The 23614-nt window shown below is 43.4% G+C and overlaps 1 protein-coding gene across 1 annotated transcript in view; it reads right to left on the bottom strand.

The window, feature by feature from the left end:
• Nucleotides 1–23614, bottom strand: part of SDK2 (sidekick cell adhesion molecule 2) — a 702247-nt gene that overhangs the window by 194885 nt on the left and 483748 nt on the right. Inside the window, exons 19-24 of the mRNA XM_078654263.1 lie at nt 10925–11120; nt 9529–9627; nt 7951–8142; nt 5307–5428; nt 2791–2900; nt 1264–1414 (exon numbers count right to left, since the gene is read on the bottom strand). Coding sequence (XP_078510389.1) covers nt 1264–1414; nt 2791–2900; nt 5307–5428; nt 7951–8142; nt 9529–9627; nt 10925–11120 — 870 coding nt within the window. The remainder of the gene's footprint in view (nt 1–1263; nt 1415–2790; nt 2901–5306; nt 5429–7950; nt 8143–9528; nt 9628–10924; nt 11121–23614) is intronic.

The raw sequence follows: 23614 nt of genomic DNA, 5'->3' as shown, positions 1-23614 counted from the left end.
GGGGAGGAAGCAGCAAGGTCAGTGGCATCACAGCAAGAGGCTTCTGCATGTTTATCCTATGGTCTGGTTTTTGATCCATGGCTCTTGGTGTTTTAGCCGCTAAGAGTTTGATTTTGATTTTTGTAGGCTGAACAAAATGTACTCTGAACATACAACAATGTATTTTTTGCCAATCACCTTCTATGGCATCATTACTCAGAACAATATATATTTCATTATGTTTCACAGAAGATGTATTTGATGACTTTGTCAATTTTACAACTGATGTCATTACTAGAACAAGAATGCTGCCAATCACATCTTCTTCTTACCCATCGATATTTCATGACACTGCTTAAAGGTCAACAACATACACAAGTCACTGTGGCGATGAGAAGCTGTGCACAGATACTGTGATTGCAGTTTGCAGTGTTCCAGTAATGTACCCATATGTCTGTTACAAAGTCCTTACACACCTGATCATGATCAAGCATGAAAACATTTCCTAAATAGGTGGTGAGCCTGGTAAACATACAATAAAAACATGTCCATAGAATTGGAATACACTAGACGTACTTAACCAGTGCATGAGATCATTAGAGTATTGGACTGACAGTATTGACACATGGGCGGATTACATGAAGTAATCTCTTAGTTTATCACACGTGTAATTTGTGATTCAATATGTTGTGCCACTGAGAATATAAAAAGGTATGGCATCACTCAGGTAATCAATAGTGTCATTGGTGACATCATATGCGATGCCACTGTTGAAATCAATCAGACAAGGACTCATTATGGATTATGGAGTTTTTATATTAGACATGCATTTACTTAAATGAAATAAATTCTGTTAATCCTGATATGTGGGATTGTGGGATTGTGAGAATCCTGTTCTCTCTAGGAAAATATTCTATCTAAACAAATGGGACACGTCTTTTCATCACCCTTTTTGTTTACCACTCTTTATGATACATCTTCCTATCCACTGTTCAGTTATTTGTGCATGTGTCTATCCGTCTACCTCTGTATTCACTCTCTTTATATGTGTACCAGCTTGTTGTATTTTCTCTTCTTACCAGTTTAGGTGTGTATGTTTCCCTCATTCTCTGTGAGTCTGTGCGTCTATTTCTGTCTTTCTGCATCAACTGTGTAGCAGGCATTCCTTTGAAATGTTTGATAGGGTTTTGGGCCAACTCTACATTTGACTTTTCCTCTCCCCTGATCCTACTGCTGACCCTTTCAGCACTACCATTTCCTCATGCGACTGCGCCATGTACTTACCACCCAGCGCAGCCACAGACTGGTCTCGCTGGCGGTTCGCAGGGTCACATTTGCAGGTGACATGTCTGGAGGGGCCTGGAGTGTCTGAATCTTTCGCGATGGCTGACTTGGCGGGCTGGTGCCAACGATATTTACTTGTCGCATGCGGAAACTATAGTGGGGTGGGAGAACAAATATCATGTAAAGTTGATAGAGAAGGACAACAAGACATGCCAGCAAAAAATGAAATTGCCTGTGCAAAGCACCACCTGACTTCATATTAACATATCTCTAAGATGTACAAGAAAAAAGACTTTTTCATATGTAGTCATATGACAAAAAAATAATCTATACGTTAACCATCCGTTGGCCTCCTAGTTCAAGAGAAACAGAAAATGATTTGGAATTGCAGGTCACTGAAGTCAGATTCCAGGTCAGGTCCTCCCCCACAGAGTAAATTCTGAAGTGATGTTCTACTTCAGTCTGTGATAAATATAACAGTCTGAAATAACTATAATATATGGTTGCTAGGCAATCATTTGCTAGCAACAGTCACATAAATACTCTGTTATATAATTCCCATGTGGACTTAATCAATTATAATACCATTTAAAGTGAAATGAAGAAATGTTAAAAAAATAGAGAACAAGTTTGCAGAGGAACCCGAAATGAGTTGAAATAACATACAGGATGGTGATGTCAGCTTCACTTAGCCATGGGTGACACAGAACTAGAAACAGCACAGACCGTGCAGTGCTCTCTGAAAAGGGACGCAAAAAATAAATAAACACAGATAAGAAAAACATGTGCGTGGACTGTCACAAGGATTGTGTAAGGAACAACCTTCCAGTATTGTTGACGGTATTTACACAAGCAAAGTAGACCACTGGGTCCCTTCAGGACGAGTTATAAAATCTGGCTAAGATGTAGCGGGGAGAAAAGAGCACAACAAGTGTCAACCTTTACTCCTACTGTCTTACTGAGGAGAAACTTGTGGTACAGAAACGCCTAACTACTTAAATCAAATGCAAGCAAAAAGCTCAAAAAAGCAATTATGAAAAACAAGAAGGACCAAGCCAGTCATCTAAGTGCTCTTAAAAGCGTATATTACAACATGTGGTCACAAAAGAAAGCTTGCCCTGAATGCACCATTTGCTGTTTCTTTTAGAGGTAAGAATACCACAGGCTGTGAAGGAAAATGACATCACTTCAGACTTTTTTCTGTGGGGACGACAGGTCCTTGGTGACAAATGCCTCCTGCACCACACACTCCAAAGTGGCAAATCCCTCAACTACCCACATAGGAGCTGGACTGCCTTCAAGGTTATGCTGAGCATAGGATTGTGTTATGTTCAGGTTCATAAATGCGCAAGAATGATGCATCTTAGACTAAAATGATGATCAGCAAATTATGCTGTATTGGTGGGGATAAATATTAAGTGATGCTGCACATCCCCCCAAAAATTTGAATTTTACAATATGTAAATGTATTCCACTATTAGAAATAAAACAGAAGATACTTCATACGATCTGGGTATAGATCCTTACCTGTAGTAAGTATAGGGGTTCAGGTCAGGCACCTCCATTGAGCGAGCATCGGGTTCATTGACCAATTGGTGAACTAGAACCCAGGCTTCGCTTTCACCAGACACGCCAATCTTTGGGGTGAGGGGTAAAAGCAAAGGGAGCAGGGAAGAAAGCAGCAAGAATTACAAAGTTGTCTCAGCAACATCATGCAGCATTTTTGATTCTCATCTCTACTTGGGTTTCGTGATGGTTATGTTGATGAAGTCAGTGTAGTCTCCATGGTGGAAAGATTTCAGATGGAGCAGGCCTACTGGCTGTTTATGAATACACCTTGTTTTGTGAAATGCAGAAATGTCATTTATATTTCTGTACTATCTCCTGTGGTGTGCTCCACTCATAGTAGGAAGGAAGGTTTTAAATACTCTTCCTCCTTGCCTCCACCCATCAGAGCTTGTCTGGCTTGAAACATTCAAATTCTCAGCAGACACAAAGAGGTATGGTACATCTGTCTGCCCTGCGTCTGCAATACACATGATATCTTTTCCACACATATTTCCTGCAACATAACTATCTATAGCTTTGACAAAGGGCTGCTCGTAGGTCACTCAGAACTGTTCCCACAAAATGGAATGCCATTAATTGGAGGTGCTGGGTTATTGTCAGTTTCTGCACTTCGTCTACTCTTAATCCACAGAAAAAGTGACAAACTGTGCCTTGTCTTTACTCGTCTTTAGGAAGTAATAACTGGTCTGCTTGACTGGCCACCAATAAGTCTGTCATTAATGTCTATGGGTCTGATTTAGAGTTTGACGGACTGTACTCCATTTATCAGGGTAGTTTACGACATTACCATCTGTGAAATTCAGAGATGACCACTTGTCCAGCAATCCTCTCTGTACATTGATAGGAACTTCCATCACCATCGTTCCTTTCAATGCACAAAAAGTTTAGTGGATGGCTGCCATCAGTTTTGATGGCTGTTCACTCAATTTTGCAAATGTTTTTATATTTTGGAAGCAAACTCTCAATGTGGGAGTTTGTTTCAGAAAAAGAAAAAGCGTATTCATAGTCTAAGCAAGAGGTCGAGACAGAGCTAGACTATACTGTACCCTTTGTGCCATTGAAGTGGCTTTCAATTTCCTTATATCCTACTCTGTCATAAGGACACCCAATAATTGAGCTCTGACGAAGTTCACACCTTGAGAACGAAACGCGTTGGCTGAACCTACAATCACCACTTTCAAGTGAATTAACTGATTACATATAAAGACTTTCTTGAAAATCAAACACTGATCTTCTGGACTTCATCACTTGGCGCACGCCCAACCCCTCTACCGCTTAGGATCTGATTCACAAAGGTATCAATTGACGGCTGATGCCAGGGCTTGTGGCACAAGGACATTTTGATATAATTGAAATTAAAGTGAGGTGCATAAACAGCAGTCCGCCGTCATATTATCCATGTTAACTCTAAAAGAAAAAGCTAATCACTCCCACACCCCTGTTTTCTCCCACAGCATGAGGGTTCATTATTTTTTTTCTGTCCTGCATCTACGGGTTTTATCTTGTAGTGACAGGCAGGGAAAAAACATTATAATGTTCACCACAAACAGGGCCGGCAGTGTAACGTCCTTCCACTGGCACCCCGACTCCATTTTCTGTTGATAGAGCTAACAGGAGCGCCTTCAATGGAAAACTTAAGGTCTACCCATCTCTAAATGAGGTGGGTGGACCCAGGGTTTGGGTGGAGAGGGTACTCTGTCATGTTTGCAAAGGAGTACCCTGTCCACCAAACTCTAAGTAGGGCCCTATATTTCTATATTTGGAACTATGTCCTAGGAAAATGCCCCAAATACAGACTGCCAGTGTAAGTCACAATGAGGTTTTAAATTCTAACTTTGATACATAGGACCATGTACTGCAAGACACCAAAATAACTAAAGTATACCAATCAAAGAGATCTCTTTGATCCAGGTTCAAGGATTTCCTCTCCCCTCCTCAACCGAATTATCATCTCCTTTAATTCAATGTGCCTATCACTGCCCTTAACTGCCGTCTATGCTTCTTTGGCAGTGAGTTTGCAAAACTGCCAAGAACATATTTGATTTATTCACCATGCATAGCTTTTTACCTACACCCGCTTCAACCTAACACCCATAAAACGCGTGGTCTCTTTTGTGCATTGATCAAAGTTTCTAGGAGTTACAAAATGGCTATACAATGATGAACAGAGCAACTATGCACACACACTGCAGAAAGCAACGAGGCACAGATCACGTAAATACACCTAGTCTTACTTAATCATTTACTGAGGTATGTTTATGCCAGCACCGCATCTTACTACTTATTTTGGCAAAGCTTCCTTCCCATACCATTAGCACCCATCATCAACCATCTTTTTGATAACCTTGCCATTTCGTTTCTACCCTGTCACGATGTGATCAACAACAACTCAAATGCGTCTATCATATTCCACCTGACATAATCATGCATAGTAAGGGCACAAATACACGTGTAAGATTTTGGACCCATCCTACCTCTGCCTCCACCTGCCATCTTGAAATGGAAGTTTTCCCATCATAGCCTGGGCGAAACTGGAGTGTCACGGACCGTGGGCCGATGTTCGTGATCCCCAGGTTTGCCGGGGCCCCCGGAAGCTCTAGCAGAAATGGAGAGAGGAGGCCCATGAGGTAGGCAAGAATTGATAGCTTCCAGCACAGAACAGTGTATCGACATTTCAGAGAACATCACTGGGATCAACATTCCCCAGTACAATTCCTGGTTTATAGCCCACATCCTCCTTGCCAATTGGGATTGTTGAATTGACCCATGCAAAATGGTGGTCACAACAGTCTAGCTAGCACAACACAACCTATTTTCTTTAGTGTTGGTTCTCATTTATTATAGAGGGCATTATTACTCTATTTTGGAATACAACTTTTCCAAAGGACTATGGCCAGATTTACTATATTTTGTGTTTGGGCTGTGTCAGTGCAGGCACCCGTGCCGTAAGGTTCTACACTCTCCATGGGCATTTACATTCACATCCATGTTGACCACTGGATGTGAATTTAAATCAAAGCTATCCATGTCTCCTTTTCCACTGCACAGTTCTTAGTGGGGATGAAACATGAGTTGTTGATACAAAGATTTGATTACCATTGAGTTGGGTAACAATAAACATCTGTTATTCAGGGGCAAGATACCCTTCAGGGTGAATGTGAGCTTTACAAATACACATCTTATGTCTGCTTCCATCTGAGAACTCATAATAAGGTTTGGACTCCAAAAAACCTCAAACCTTTTATGGGTGAACAGTGGTACTAAAAAAAGTGGACTATAGCGCATTGTTTTGAAAGCAGATGTGAAAATATTGATTTTGTTTCATGCTATTGCTACATACCCATGATTCCACACCTCCCATGGCCTCTGATAGGATAGCTGAGCCTATCCTGGTGTGCCAATACGTATGACTAGCTGAGTGTCACTGGCTCAGCTATGAATTCAAAGGTTGTGATCCTTGCCTATGAGAGTAGTAAAACCTATGTTAAGAAGCAGAGCATTTATGGAGATTGATATGAGCCCCACAAGCCCTGGATCAATGGAAAACAGGATTATCCAACCAACCCTCATGCTCCACATAATGCAGCAATCAGGGAACCACCTGAAGGCCGGCTCTTAGGAAAGCCATGACCCAGAAGGAGAAAAAACACGCTGGCTCCATAGGCTCACGCAGAATACTAGAAGCTAAACTGGGAAAACACAGACATATTCAAGATTAACTCTCTTTGGATGAAGGAAGTTGAAGGAAGTTGACTTCCAGTTCCGTTTGTATCAGGTCTGCTGAAGTCTTTGCATTTAAACTCACCGGATCTTGTGATCTGAGAAAGCCAGTGGCTGGGAGGCCTATGGTCCTGACTAGACAGGTGGTAGCTGTATTGCAATATATTGAAATTGGCAGTATTTATTCACTGGTGCATGTATGGTATCGAAGAATGGCATTACTAGGATAGTGCCCTGCCAACACCACTGTAATGTATCAGCACAGCTTCCTTTTAGTATTCATTGTCCATGGAAGAAAGAAAGGGCGACTGGGGCCCACTCAGATAGTAAGTGTGCTTGCCTGGCGGATGCTTGGGTCTGTGGACTGGATTATGTAAAATAAATAGAATACTCATGAAATCAGCGTAAATATTAGTACGAACATGCAGGGTGAAAGTACAGCGACATCTTTTGTAAAATGACGCATGAGGGCATGCCATACCACACAATATGTGGTCGACCTGACAAAAGAGCAGCGGCTCTCGTTTCTCGCAGGAGGTGACAAATGGTCTTTGTTAGTTCATCTTTCTTGGTGAGAATGTTCAAGTGGAGAAGGCAACACTTAAAACGTTTAACATGGATATTGTTGAAAACAAAATCATGACACTGCAGTGGGATCCAGAATTAGGAAAAGCAGATAGAAATTCACTTACCCTATAACTTTTATTGCTGTTTAATGGGGGGTTTTATGTGGTACCGTTAGGAAAAATAACTTTTAGAACTTTTTACCAAATTTGCCCAACGTTATTTTAAAGTGATGGAAGTTAAATACAACTTTTCAATAAACAAGTCAAACTTTTTTCAAAAGTTTGAAACATCATTGTTTACATCTTAACAGACATTGGCACGTTCCCCAACACTAAAAACCTTAAATGGGTGCTCACTTTTTTAAATGATCGGTGTTTTTTCAGAGGATTTAAAACGTTTTTGTCCAAAACTTTTGAATTGTGAAAATTGTCACAGTTTGTATATTTCACTTAATTTGCTTTGATGTCAACACTTTACTACAAAAAAACAACCGTGGGGAAATTATCCCATTAAAACTACGGTCTGTTGGGCTTTTCTCTCCAGAGAACATACTTGTCCTAGCTTGTTTTACTCATTTATTAACTGACAACTACATCAACATCATGAAGTTGGCAAAGTCAACATCTTCATTAGTAGGAGTAGGAAAGGGTTCACACCCCCCACCATCTGTACAATAAAGGAGAGCACAGCTCAGCAGTACTTGCTCGTCAATACCTTTAAGATTATATTACACCTTCAGCAATACTGATAAGGTGTGATTCCTCTTTCTTGTTTCCAACCCATCTCCCATGACCGCGCCCCAATGATGAAGACTGCCTTTGAAGTACATACCTGGTGGCACCCCAGATGAAATGGTGGATGAGGAAACAAGACCCTGCCCTTTGGCGGTCATGGCTGCCACCTCAATAGTGTATGTGGTGAGCGCCGTCAGGCCAGTGACTCTATACTCTAAGGTGACATTCGGCAAATAGTGCGTCACACGCGTGTTTGTGCGGTTGAATTCCTCCCAGGAAATCCGGTACCCTAAAAAACAAAAAAAGGGAAAGTTCATGCTAACAAGTCCAAATAACAGTAACTGGATTTTTATCCCCCTTCAGCAGCTGAGCACCATCATCAAAAGGAGGTGCAGACTTCTTTAAAGCTTCCCTCAGACACATAAGGTAAGTGCAGCTGCAGAGTTATAATGCAAGCATTTCTCTCTTAGAACATGTATGAAACATGCATGGATGGTGTCATCTTCATTACAGACTCACACTAAGGAGGTACAATACGTACAGCAGCAGACGCAGAGCAAACCTCACTCATTCACAGTATGTCTTATGTACATCAGAATGGTCATTCATACCAATATGATGGATGATATACATTTTTTTAACCAATTTGTATCGATCTTTAGCGCATAATAAGCACATTATGCAGTATAATCGAGTAAGGACATTTGTACAAGATGCTCAGTGCATTACATATAAAACTGTGACAAGACTACGTGGTTCAATATGAAATAATATTGGTGTCAAACAAACTAAACCAAGTGGCAGATAACAATAACAATGTTTATATCGATAATGTCTGCATACATTATAGTCGATGGGGTGCATCCCGCAATAAACCTAATCAGAATCCAACGTACACCATCTCATAGCCCCAGAGCCCACCGCACCCCCCGGATGGTATACATTTCCACCTAGTTATTGTTTACTGGCTAAGATCACTGTCAATAGGTGTGCTTTTAGCACTTCTGGCGTGAGCACGATTGTAATTGTCAATAGGGAGCTTACAAGTAATCAAAGGCTTATATGAAATCCTTCATCTTCACATTGACACTATAAGTACAGCTAGACTGAGCTGAACACTGCCTTCAGAGCTATCAGAGAAATCGGCGTAGTGCAACTTTTTAGTGATGCCCAACGAGAGCTCACTACAAATAATCAGGCACAGAAAGCATAACTACTTATGCTCACAAATCTGTGTGTAACCCTCTCACCTTGTGTACTGTGCTATGGAGGCATGTGTGGTCATATCTTTTGAAACCAATCTCTTTAATTTACTACTATGTGATGACACCCACCACTACCTCCATCTGTGCCGATACCTCTTTCTCATCCCGCTTCCAATGTTGGGTGTGAGATCTGCCGGGGTACCGACAAAATTAATCCTCCTTAAGAAAGCATTAGGAGCACATCCTAACGCTGTTGCTACCGCTGAGGACACACTGCTTTTACCCTATTTCTAAGGGTGGAAGTCAGATATATAGTGGGATCTTATAAAACCAGTCTATTTAAATAAATAGGAAGAGCACATGTCACAGTTACCACCACTTGGGAGATAACACATGTGCTAAAAATAACATGCTAGGTAATTCTTAAAACATTATTTCTGTAACACCCCAAAGCCTGTGGTAACTCCTACCGGTCAGGATCCCATTCTTCTCCAAAGGGTCCTTCCAGCTGACCTTCAGAGATGTGTCCAGGATGTCAATGAAGCTGAGGTGACCAACTGGCCCAGGGGCTGTCACAGGAAACAAAACAAGCAATGGGAATCAACGGACACAAGGCGGGAATGCAATGATTTAATCCATGAGTTCAGAGCAAAAACTATCCTGACAAACCTAAAAACACATTTGATTATTTCATTAAAAATGACTAAAAGATGTATTTTCTTCAGCTTCTGCGTGTCCAGTCAAAGCATATCGTTTATCAATAATGTTCCGCTGGTCTCTTTTTCATGTTCCATTTATCTAGCTCTATGTATTTAAGCCGCTATATATGCAGATAATTGATGAAATGTGCTAGAATGCTATGTAAGTGGGTACATTGGATTTCAAACCACCATTTATCACTGTTGAACGTCACAAGAGCCTCACTTCATGTCAAATCAGACACGAGCCATTTACACTAGTAACATTAGAACTGCTGCTTTAACTTACCTGGCAAGCCCTTTATGAAAATAGGAAAGCCACAAAATCAGTATGAGTCAATGACACGTAAAGTTAAGTCCTGTGTGCAGTCAAATGTGTGGATTTTGTTTAAAAAACTGTATGAAAGCAATCAGGAGTGACTCCTCCACTAAGGTGGAGGAGTGTCGCCCCACTGCTCTCGGAGCATGAAAAATAAAAATAATGTTGTTATTATCATTTTATTTTTCGCAGGTTCAAGACTGCTTTAGGGCAGGGCTGGGCTGTTGGCACAGGGGGAGGAGTGGTTTACACACTCCAAGTACGCATGAAGGTTTGGCCGGACAAACAAAACAGTTATATGCACTTTGTATGTTCCTCACCAGGCTGAAATACACACAGCCTGGTGATGAACATGCGTAAGCTCCCATTCCCCGTCCGAGTGCTGAACCAAGGCACTCAGACCAATCACAACCCTACATTGCAGCGTTGTGATTGGCTTAGGAGACCCTGGGTGCTTCCTGCTTCCGGGTCTCGCCAGAAAAAGAGACACAGCTGTGGAGGGGTGGTCACGGTGGCTGTGAGGAGTTAAGTGTTTTTTTTTTGTATTTTGTACCCCGCCCTTTCACCCCTGTTCCCTGCCAGCTGCTACTGAAATCAATAGTATCGCCTGTTAAGTATTGGAAATACGCACATATGCACGTCTCCATCAGCTTACTGATTCTGCTAAAACATTTCAGTCGTTTAATTAAACTATCTAATATTTTCCCAAATGTCTCCAGGTCTGTCAGAACTCATTGGAATAGAAGAACAACATAAGAAAGAAAGAACCCGAACCAATTGTAGCATCTTTAGCAACCTCACACGTTTGTGTCTCAGACCCTGCCCCATTCATCAGTACTGTCCACATACCATCCTCGTGCGTGCGCACGTGCTGCGCCGGGCTGCGTGGACCATCCCCTGGCGTGGTGAAGCACCGCACTGAGGTCATGTAATCTGTGAACTTCTTCAGGCCTGAGATGAAGCCCACGTGGATGCTATCCTGGAAGTTGGGTCGCACTGTCACTATCGTCACTTCCTCATCCTGGTCAGGCTCCCAGGCGATCAGCTGAGAAGAGAGGGGGACGACAAGAGGAGTTAGACATGGACGGGTGTTCCACGAATGGTTTGGCAATTTGTTACCCTTTTTAAAAAAGCTCGTTCCAGAGAAATACTAAAACATATCATAAACCACAGATGTTCGATTGTTAAAATGTAAATCAAAACGTCAAGTGAAATGCACCGTATATCTCTGTAAATAGGAACAATTTTGAATAATATTTTCAACAAAATAACTCTAGCACACTAACATACACTAACATATACACACATGCACACACGTACTGATTTTAGGTAATCAAAGAAGATTTGAAACGAAATTTTGCTTATTGGTGTAAACAGTCTAATGCAAAACCATCTCTTTTCATTTGTTCCACCTGATGAGGATTAAGCAGCCACTTTAGGTCATGGTTTTGACAGCACATCTCCCAACCAAACGTACTGCTCACAATATAAATAAGGTCGACTTTGGGTCAGCCTCCTTCACACATTGGCTTTTTGGACCAGCGTATTTCAGGCATTGTCTTGAGGCTTTGTTAATTACATCTTGGCACAGCCCAGTTGAGTTCTTCCCTATCATCCCATGCTATTGGCTAATGGGTGTGTCCTTTGACCTCCAATGGAGAGCTTGCATTGCAAACAATGAAAAACAGTGGTCCCAGGCAATATATGACAAATGCAACATAGAGAATGAGTTCAAAGAAGAAGTGTTAAAAAACACAATTTTAATTATCTTTATAAATACATTTATGCTTAAAAAACATCAGTAAATAACTTTCATTGATGCATATATAAAATCATTAAGAAAATGAACAATTCGATAGTAGTGGCGAGCTTGCATTGCAAAGCATGAGCAACTATTTTACAACTCCTGGGCTCAGTTGGCTCCTCGTTGCTCGTTCTCACCCATGCCACTTTCCAATCTTGTGTGGGTTCCCCTTTGGTTCCTCCCTTACAGACTTCCTTCCTCTGTGTGTTGCCATCTGGCAACTCCCTCCTAACCCTTACTCTGTCCCCGGTGAGTCGCTCCTCATCCTTCCCGTCTGTCCTTTCTTCTTATTGCACGTTTGTATTACGCCCTTTTTCCCTGCTGTCTGAAATCAAGAGCCCAGTGGCTTCTCATCAGTGTTGCTGAGACCTGTTTTCTGCAATTTCTTTCTTTTTAAGTGGAGGGCGAAGAAGCCCTTATTATGCTGCTGTTGCTTTTTAAGGCTTCCCTGCCATCTTGCCCTTGGATTTCTCAGAAACAGAATCCAGTCTATAATGAAGATGACCTTGGCTTTATAACATTCCCATTTCTGGTTCTAGATCATAGCACGGAAAGAAGGACTATAATGAAGGCATCTTTGCCATCTAACCTATATTTCAAACAGAAACTATAACAGGAATGCATTGAAGACACGGGTAATTTCAATATAGACCAACTTTCGTTTTTGTATGACTTGAATGTGCTAATGCTGGGTCTGCATGTGTTAGCACATTAACCCCAGACCCATCGGCTTTGCCAATTGTTCTTGTCCCCTAAGATCAACAGGGAACAAATACTGGGCACTGAAGTTAAGTTGCAATTAATTTGAGGTTATAAAAAGCTAATTTGAATCTATTTTGGGATTGTTAGCCTAACTGCAAAACCCTTGTCCTCGCCTTCTATCACGCTAGACTCCTTGGTAGCACTGCCAACGCCACCTACTCAATAGCAAAGTTCTCTGATCTATGGACACATGATAAAGCTGCTGGCATCATCGCCAGAAAGTTCATTAAAAGGCACGCATACTAATGTTGACTCCCTCTGTGAACCCGGTTAGGTTTTGCCTCACAACCCTCTTTCTAATCCACCTATCATCATTAACTAGGGCACTAGTACTCTCCGAGGTTACTGCTATAGTTTTTAGAACGAGCCCACCAGGTACAGAGTTGTCTGGTTGCAAAAGTCATATTGTAGGCCTACCAAGAAACCAGAGACACTTGCAGCAGACCCATTGCTTACCATTGGTTGGATTAACTGTCACGCTCATTTGACTGCCGATTCGATTGCTTGCCTTGTCCAGCATGTGTCAGTCCCTTCCCCTGGAGCACTGCCTATTTACTTACATCTTTCCAATTCTCACGTTTGGGGAACCTCTTTTTAGTTTTGTCTAAAGCACTCCACAAGACTGCATGTGTTTTCCAGCTGTCTCCCTAGGGTGCTCCTTTTCTGCCCCTCTGAGCTCTGTCTTTCTCTCCTGTGTGCTTCTTCTCAGCCTCCTCTGTGATAAGCTCACCTTCATTTGCTGCCTCCCACTATCTTGCCTTTTCACTTGCGTGCCTCTCCCTTTCAGCTCCACCTTACCGTCTCTTGCCCTCTGCATTCCTGTGCTGCTTTCCCTCACCTGTGTCTCATATTGCTTTCCCCCACCCATGCCACAGGAGTTGCTTTCTTTTCTCCAATGCCCGGTGTTGCATACCTCCACCCGCTTAAAAAAAAACAAAAAAACTTTTGTATGTTTTTATTCTTAGGTACCGATCCAACTCGATTAAATAGGAAGATAAACAAGCATTTGCAATGCAATAGGTCTCGCATTTACGCGAGTTTGAGCTATTGACATTGCAAATAACAATGCCTTTTATATTTGTTTTCGTTTTAAAAACATAAATAAAAGGCATTGTCGTTTACAATGCCAATAGCTTTAACTCGTGAAACTGCGAGACCTATTGCATTGCAAATGCATGTTTTAAAGGTTTGTTTATTAATCTCCGTGAGACATCAGAGCGCGGCTGTGGGAACAGCTCGCAAAAGAAGCTTCTATTGGGGGGGGGGGGGTGGTTGTCTGGTTGCCCTGGGCCAACGGGCTGCAGGGTGTGAATGTAAAACGCCACGGGTGATAATCATGTACCCAAGGACGAGAATGAGGGGAGCGACCTCTCCCCTCTTCCCCCTGCAGCACTCCTCCCTGGACTCAAGAGGTGAGAGACGAGATAAAGAGGTTAGGGGAGCACTGAACAGGGGAGGGGGGAAGCCGTGTTTATCCCTGTGTTTACCCCGTGTTTATCCCTGGGAGAAGTGTGGCTCACTGGTTAGAGGAGGCAGACCCGGAAGCCGAGATCAGACCCGGGACCAGGGTTCAATTCCCGACGCGGCAGGGTCTTGAGCCCAAAATGTCCACGGACTCGGTAATTCTCGCTTCAGTGCCTACTCAAATCACAGGTTCACACTCTGCAACTCTGGGCAATAGCTTGCTTAATCTCCACTACGGCCCCCCGCGGCGGGATGCCTGGCTTTCACCTTGGGGAACCCAGTAGGGGCTATCTCACAGGGAAAAACCAGGACGGGTTCCCAATGCAAAGCGCTTTGAGACCTGGCGGTGATATTGCGCTATATAAAAACCCATCCATCCATCCATCCATCCTGTGGGGGCGGGGGGGGGAGGGGAGAGTTTATCAGTCACTTAACTGAACCTACAGCTAGGGCAGTGGCGCTCACAAGTGAGGGGGGCCAGGAAGGGCTGCGGGGAAAGAAGAGGCGCCAATCCCACTAGCCGCTCTGTCCCTATCTATTTGCCCTTCTCTGTGCAGCATTTAAACCAATAGGAAGCAGCCCGGGGCGCTACGTAGTGCTATTAGAGTGTATTTATTAGTTCCTAAAGCACGCAAAAGTCCCAACGGGCTTCAGGATGTATTAACCAGGCAGTATGAAGAAATACGTTAACTTTTAAGTGTTTTTAAAAGTAATTTTTTAAAAATGTGTTTTAAAGTCCTGGTAGATTTATTGATATCAGTGTTGTCGTCGCTCATTCGGTTTACACAAAGTTAGGGGCATACAGGCCACACCTTTAAATCCTGTCGGCCAGACTTATGCTTTCATCTTCACAAAGACACACCCAGAACTAATTCACGCCCTCTCAAAGAAGTTCTCTCTCTATAGCTAATTCTGTATTCCATACCTATAGAAGTGCCTTCCTAATGTGTTCTCGAGTTTTGAGTGACTGACACTTATTGCAGTATTTTACCCGCTTGTATCTTGTATGCTGCTATATCATACACTTTTGTGTTTGAGTGACTGCCACTTTTTGCAGTATTATACCTTCTTGTATCATGTATGCTGCTATATTATGCACACTTGTCACTTTTTCCTCATGTATTGTAACGTCGTTTGGCCTCCTCTTCTTGTATTTTGTGGGCTTCTGTTACATGCACACTTGTCACTTTTCCCTCATGTAACGTAATGTTTGCTCTTGTACTATGCACACTTGTATATTTCTCTTTATGTCACGTTACTGTTCCTATTGTGAAGCGCTCTGACACCTTCGGGTAAAGTCCACGCTATATAAAAATGCATAAATAAATAAACAAATAAACTAAAGACAATGATACGGGCACTATGGAACTGAGTTTTTATTGCACCTAAAACAGAGTGTGTACTATGCGCTATATGAAGTCACTGCTTTTGTGCGTCTGACTTTCACCCTTAAAGCGCTTCGTGGACTTTTAGGCGTTTCAATGTAATGAAAAGTAGAGGTCTCAGAGAGGGCTGTTTTTAATCCCCTACCCCCTCCGTTCGCAATTAAAAACAAAGTTGTCTTTGGACGCTGCAGTAAGTTATGCTTAATTTACGTACAGGTAAAGTGCTGCAGGTCAGGTGACTTCCACCGCAGGGAGCCTGTGTGGTAAGTGTCTGTTAGTCACTGACAGCCCCGTTCCCTAAGTAGGACAGAGTGCGCCAAGGAAGTCCTCTGTGCAGCGCACATGCCCTGAATCTGCCTACAGGAGGTGGTGGCAAGTGAGGGTGAGGGTGTCCATGAATGATGCGCAGACCACGCAGAGATTCCTATGACTGTGTATTCACAAGCATTGTGAACGGCGTCTCCCACCTTTTCAACACAAGTACATCTATTCCTGCGATTTCACACCAAGGAGTTACTTATATAGTGCTTGCTTGTCGTTTTGGTATAATGTAAATCTGCCCCTCCTCTTTCCCCCGTGTCTTGTACACCTTCCCCTCTCACACTCGCCCCCATCGGTGATACCGACAGTGAACACCATTTATATTGGCTGAATTTCTAGTTAACCAGTTGCAAATGGTTCCGTGTCAACATAAAAGCACATTTGAGTTTTACTCGTGAAAAGCAAACGTTTATAGTAAAAACACAACTTAGTGTTTCATAATAACTTTAATAGCAAAACGCGCTGCTTAAAAAGAAAATGGGACAGAGTAGAGGCACTGCCGGACCCGGGACGGTGTGGAATGGGGTTTTAGCTGGGGCAGTGGGCAAAGGGTGGTTTTCTCAACCCCAGTAGGGTAAGCGCTCTCCGGCCCATTAAGGGGGGGGGGCGATGGAGTTTGCAGTGAAGAGATAGCATTAAATCCTGGCTGTCTGGAACACGGGCAGAGGCGCAGTGAGGCTGCCGTGGGACCCTAGTGCAAAAAAAGGAAAGTCTAGTCCCCGGCCGGTGCCACTGAACCTGCCAGGACGGGACAATGTTGGCCGTGATGACACTGAGTTATCAGGAAACCTTTTAATTTGAAAGAGAAACTACGCTTACAGTGGTGTTTAATTTGGAAGCTATACTCTGCTTTTCTCGAAAATCATTAGTAAGAACCTCTAAATGTTCCCAGTTGCATGAGTGATTAACTCATTCAGTGTATGATTTTTCATTGCACCCTAGAATTTGGTAATTCTGTTTATTTAATTAGCGAACCGCATCTACAAGTTGCAGAATGGAAAGGGAAGTAGGACTGCCTGCACTCCTCACGCACAAACCCGGGATGTTTGGGAGCTCTGCAATCACTGATAGAGAATGTATGCTGCATTTCATCGCGAACCCTTCGATATGTCATCTTCTTCACAGGACAAACATATTTCACCATATGACATGGAGCTGCTCACATAACGCTACGCCCCAGTAACGAGTAAAAATTAAACTGAAACATACAAGCCGCGCAACGTGAGCTGGCTACGGTAGAAGCTCACGCGTGCAACCAAATCCCAAGGCGCGCGTCGGAATCCGACTCTGCCATGCGTCTCAATCTGCGCGTGGCCATCTCTTGTCTCCACTCGTTGTCGGCTGAGCCGACAGCTATAGTTCTCGCAGCGAGAACGCGCTTTCGCAAATTCGAGACCAAAAAAGCACCTGCATCATTTTCAGGCATACGCATGCGTGGTGAGCGTGCCTACAAAATGACGTGAGTGGCCTTGTCCTAGACCTCTATTTTTAAATTCTTCTTTATCCATGCTGACAGCATTCCTAAACAATGACTGGCAATGAAAATACGTCCCAAAGGCGAGTCCTATTGGCTTTGTCACTGCTTGTAATGTGTCGGGTGCCTTAGGTACCCCACAGATAGGTTGCAGGAGGTGTAAAATCGAATAGTCCAAAATATCTGTAATTTGAAACCCTGGGACAATTTCTCTCCAGATCCTGCTCGCTTTCATGGGCTACTGTTTGCAGCAATGGTACAATTTTCACTGCCAGGGCCATTTATAACGGAGGGTCAACTACCCTTGTGGCTGGTTGTGGCCAAAACGTCTCCTTGCACCAGCGGCTGCTCTCCTCGCTGGGGCGCTGGGTTAAGAAACATTAATGGGAGGTGGGTCCTGAGGAGTCTCTAGGGCAAACCCCCGAAGTGTCAGACGAATGCATCCACTTCAGAAGGGCACTCTAGACTCACTGCTTTTATTCCTACAGCCTGGAACCATGGTGCTTGGTGTACCTTACACTAGCTTCACAGTCCACTAGATCTTGGACCAACGCCCCCTGTGGAAACATTTGAGATGCATGCAATGAGTGTCTAGCAGTGCATCACACTCACCTGCCTGACTCTTGGACTAACACTTCCAAGAAATACTTGCATTAATGCAACACACAGACCCTCTCTATGGACACCCATCTGTCCAATCATGTATTCGCATCAAGATGAAGAGAAAATAGAGAAGCTGCAGCATCCAGGGACCACAGCGGTGGAGCGCCAAAGTGCAGAGAATCAGGGGGAGGAGGGGTACAGTTTGGGGGTCTGCAGCCTAGAAAGTATACCTTGCTTGCCGATTTAATTCCCCTATTTTATCTAAATGTCATCTGCATTAAAAGGTAGCGGTAGGGAGACACCGAACGCCATTTTAATCTCCACTTGCCTAGTTACACATGTCTGGAATCTGACCTACGTTGACGCACCCGGAGAAATCACAAACATTCCCTCTGCGTTGGGTAACAGCAGCCAGAGAACAAAGAAGGACTGCGAATGAGAAAGAAACAAACAACTGGGCAAGAAGAGATGTGAAAATCGTCTACGGTCCTCATTACAAGAGGCCCAGAACATGGTGGCCCATGCACAAAAACCTGATTCTGCACAGATCCTTATTATCAGTGGCGGTTCGCAGAGGTAACTCTGTGGGGCGATGAGGCGGGGCGGGAGCGGGGCTGGGTGGGGGGTAGTGGAGTCCGTCATACGACAGCAGATATTTATTTATTTACATCCATCTTTGCAGTCGTAAGTCGGACTCCACTACCCCCCCACCCAGCTCCGCCTGCCTCACCGCCCCCACAGCTTTACCTCTGCGAGCCGCCATTGATTATTATATGTTTGTAAGAGTTGACTGCACCCAGTACATTACCAGGAATGATAAAGTCGGAACCCAAGAGGTACATTTCATTAGATCAAGCCAACAGAAATGTGGACGTGCAGGTTTTTGGTGCAGAGAGCACCTTAACCCCTGTGTTATGCCTCAGTTGGATGGGTAAAACATGGCAAATTGGCATTTATGAGCGTTGGTGAACAACGTATCAACCACCAAGAAAGCCACTTGCAAAGAAGGAGCATTTACAAACAAATACAGCGGCATCAAACACACCTGCAGTGGGCACATGAAAGTCACAGATTCTGAAGTGTGGTGGGCATGTTCAGTGGGACAGGGAGCACAGAGACAATGGAAGAGGAGGACACTGACACCCACACTGACCACACAGCAGTGGGACATCACGTCAGAGAGACTCAGAACAGGGAATCATGAACTCCCCGGAGAAGGAAATTATTGGGAAAGAATCAATAATAACGCGCACAAACATAAGCAGCATGGAACAGGAGGGAACACTGACAAAAGTGTCTCTCACTTTCTTCTCCACCAAACTCACATTCTCAGACTCTCTTCTTTTCCTGCTGAGTCTGGGGAACGCAGGATTTGGATGACACTTTTGTGACAATAACAATTCTAATCTACTGGGGTCACTTAAGAAATTGAGGCTGCGACAGGCGGACACATCCAAAGAGTCAAGGAACACACTGACACTGAGAGCGGGACCACAGGGACACCCGGGGCCGTATTATACATGTGATGCATTTGCTCACTTGTTAAAAGGTGAGTCCGCAGCAAACAAGGAAAATATGCCGTATTAAGATGAATGCGCCTCTTGACGGCTTCTTTGCTTCTACGCCCACGTCTATAATATGGTGCAGGAGCAGAGGCAAAGCGATTCCCTCAATTGAATTCGGCCACGCCCCAATGCAAATGAGGAAACATCCTCTGGTGATCGCGCTGGCGCTATATGTGCAACAGCACTATCGGTAAAACAGAAGGGGCCACACAAGCATTTGCAGCCGCTTCTGTAATACCAAAGAGCCCCAGAGGCACAGGAAGCGAGTGCAAACACCTGTTGCGCCCCTTGGGCACTTGCGTAATATGGCCCGATGAAGTGAATTCAAGTTCACTGAGACTAATAACATATTGATACTAGGACATGGGATACACTGACACTGGGAAAAGATAACAATTGTTTTCCTACAGGAGTGGCTCTCACACCATGATTGAGAGACTCTTAGATGCTGACAGGATGAGAAGAACGCTACAGGCGGACAAGCCACCGGTGAGCGCGCTGACACTAAGGCGAGTACGCACAGGGACCATAGCTACACTCTGTACTCGAAATGGGCAGGTACTATCAGGTACGCAGTACTTGCACTTCTGTACTTTGGAAGATATAGTAAAAGGACTTCTCAGCACAGCCGTAATGCTTTTAATGAGTGAGAAGAACCAACACTTCTCAGCAGCATCAGGCACTCAGGGACGGAGGGCACCTTCACTTTTATATTTCCATTTCAAGCACTTTTCATTACACTGGATCAGAGAACACATGCATACTGGAAAAGGGGCAGCATCTGTGCTACCTCTGGGAGGCGCACACACCAGGACATGGCAAAACGAGCACTCTTGCATGACGAGTGGGACATATACATGCAGAGTGGAGCAGGGAGAAACCGACGTGCACTCACTCGGACACTCACTGTGACTGACACAATGGAAGAAACAAAGAAGGGGCAGATGCACAGATGAGAACAATGACAAGAGGTGAGAAGATCCAAATCATGGGATGGAGAACCCCTCCCTTATACATTAAATCCACAACATAACTGGGATACAAACCCACACTTGCTCAGTTTGATTAAGAGACACAAGAAACAAACATCAAATGACGAATCCTCAACTATTTGACTTGAAGAAGTTTGAAAATATTAAATGCTGGTGGAACTTCTGGATCCAAAAACAGTTAGTAGAAGGAGGCTTGAGATAGTTCAAGAGGAGACATTAGATAAGCAAAGATCATTCTTTCCCCAAGATGTTCCACTGCACAATAAACGATTATAGACAGACAATCAAATACTTCAAATCAGAGGGAGCCAATTGCGAGTGAGAAAACAGTCAGTTTAAGCCCCGGGCCACCGATACTAATGAGAAGTAGCTACATTGATAAATCTTCTCTCTGTGCACTATGAATTCTGCTCTGGAGACAGCATCCCAGAAGAGACACAGTTAGAGGAGGGGGTCCAGAGAAAGGTTGTTGCAGGGTTTCTGTACTCACACAGAACTGTGCACAGAGGAGTGGAACCTCGGCAAATTAGGATGTCCCAAAACTTACCTTAGCAACCAACTCACCCCTTACCTAGCTAGCTACAGTGTCTCATTGGACATATCAAACACCCAATGTTTAGACAAACCAGAACATGAACTTACAGTACCTCAGGGTACGTGGGACTCATGAACACTCTTTCGTTATATTATCATTACAAACCAGAACATGGAGTAAAGAAGACACATGTGCATTTGAAATGTTTATTTACTAATGCCGTCTTCTCAGGCGCAGTATCTTTGATAATACAAGTATACTTATTATCAGTAGCAAAATTATCAGCATAGTTACTAAGACATAAAAAGCGAATGGTGACAGCATGTTAACATGCTGTAATGAATAAGAGTTAACAACACTTATATCTCACCCTCCCTATCACATATATTATATTATTATCTAAGAAGGTCTCTTTGGGTTGTTTTAGGGCGGGCCCATACCTTAGTGTCCTAGCATGAAGGAATCACATCAGCATACACCAGCTCTCTCTGCATGTGCACCGCATCAAGTGTGTTAACAATTCTCGTGCAAAGCAATATCAATCCCGCCTCAAGCCCAAGTTGGCAAAGGCTGCACTTGTGTTATGACTATGAAGGCGTGGAGATCAGACCTCATAACAATTCCATATCGTGTTGCTCCTGAAACTTCAGCACTCTCCGTGCAGACATGTTTTATTAAACAAAGCAGATATCAGAGCAATAACATATTATTCTCACATTCACCACGGCAAACTACTAGGTTGAAAGCTAAGTCAACAAATGAGGGTCGTGTGCAGAAGTTGCAAGAAAGGAAAAATGGCGTTTAAATCTGAAATGTACCTATGCTAACTTAACACGAAATATGGATATATAGGAGCTATACAACACCCCCCCATGATCCGAGAACGGACTAAATAAGGTAACAGAAGGGCCATCACATAAGAGCAGAATCCATTTATAAACGAGCATGAATAAAAATTCAATTATAAAAACTAATGCTAAAAAATAGCCCACAAATATAATGTGGCTCAAGCCAATAGGCAAGCCAAAATAAAATGTCTTGACCAAAAGTCAATAAAATCAAGGAAATGCTATCAATCAGCATGCCAATCTGAGGCAGTGTCTATGATAAGACCGTATATGAAAAGTAAGCTGCAACAGCCTCAAGGAGGAAGTCACTGTCCTCATCCGAAAACAGTTCAGCCATCCAGTTTAAAAGATGAAAGGAACATACGTGATCTTCCAGCACCGGATCCTCTATAACCATCAGAGGACAGCTCGGTGGGTTTTCAAGAAAACTTTGTTCCAAGAAATTTCGCGCTGCCGACAACACATCCCAGGGACCCATTAGTCCATGTGCCACCGCCAAGGCCATAATGTTGGTAACAGAACAATTCACCATAATTAGCAGATTCTAAATATAAATCCTCAGCATCAAAAGCAGCATAATATTTCAAATCAGAAAACAAACTTTCCACAGCATTAACATCCCAATCATCAGAACGAATGTTTTGTTTCACCACATCCCCCATATTAACTCTTAGTACATTAGGGACATTAACGACTTCCGTTGGACCATGAATCTGAAAACGAACTGCATCCCACGCGATTCCATCCAGAACAGGCCACGCTGTGATGTTAACCAAAGTCAAGTCTCTTTTTAATCTGTGTGTAGAATGTGAAGAGGAAAGTGGGGCCAAAGTTCCATTCAAATGAGTAATGCAAGTTCTCTCCTCGACATAGTGTCCATTCATAATCCGAAAAAAATAAAACACAAAACCAATTGACATAAAAAGGTAAACTGAAAAAAGGACCAGCCAAATGTATATCCAAGGAGGTATCAAAAAATGTTTTTTAAACAGGCTAGCATATAATGCAATTTTAGAGGGTTTTTTCGAGGCAAGGGAAGCAGAGTCAAATGAAAATCTGGATTCCGTGGCTAAACGAGCTTGCAGGTCAGGCATGGACAAATCAGTGGGGTATGTATAGTCTGTCTCATCAAGATTAGTTCCTGGTAAATTATTCAATAATGGACTGGAAACAGCAGGTAATTCGATGGCCACCTCAGGTTCATTAATAGAAGCAGTGTGCATAACTGAATTTCTCACAATGGAAGGACATGAAACAGCCGGTGTCATGCTAAGAAGAATCGGCCACTCTGTGTATCTTGACATTGTCAATAGAAATAAACCTGTTTTCCTTACGACCTGGAAGTGGTGGTAAAATGACTGTTCTTGTGCCCTTCACTCCAAGCACTGGGACCGGAGCTCGATAGGAGGGACCAAACTCTTTCTTGTTGTCGATCTTCTCTCGAACCAGTTCTCCAACTTGGGGTAGCCAGCCAACTACCGGGATCTGCAACGCATCATCCGATGTGGAGGGCAAATGTTCCTTTGCAAGAGTGTCTCTCGTCTTTTGTAGATTCTGTAAAACATTGCAATGTTCATCTGCGTCAAAGGCAGTGGCGCGAACCACCGAGTCTAGACCGTCAAGGTCAGGGACGAACATCTTGATGCCAAAGAGCATTTCGTATGGGGTCCGCCCACCCAGAGACCTTCTAGGGAGATTATTAAGAGCACGCTGCACGTCTGAGGCGGACGCGTAGCAGTTGAAGGTTTAATCTGCTGGCATATGTCACAAAGAAGGACATAATCAC

This window comes from Lissotriton helveticus, chromosome 7 (genome assembly GCF_964261635.1).
Source record: "Lissotriton helveticus chromosome 7, aLisHel1.1, whole genome shotgun sequence".
Taxonomy (NCBI): domain Eukaryota; kingdom Metazoa; phylum Chordata; class Amphibia; order Caudata; family Salamandridae; genus Lissotriton; species Lissotriton helveticus.
This window is presented reverse-complemented; position numbering and strand designations above follow the sequence as displayed.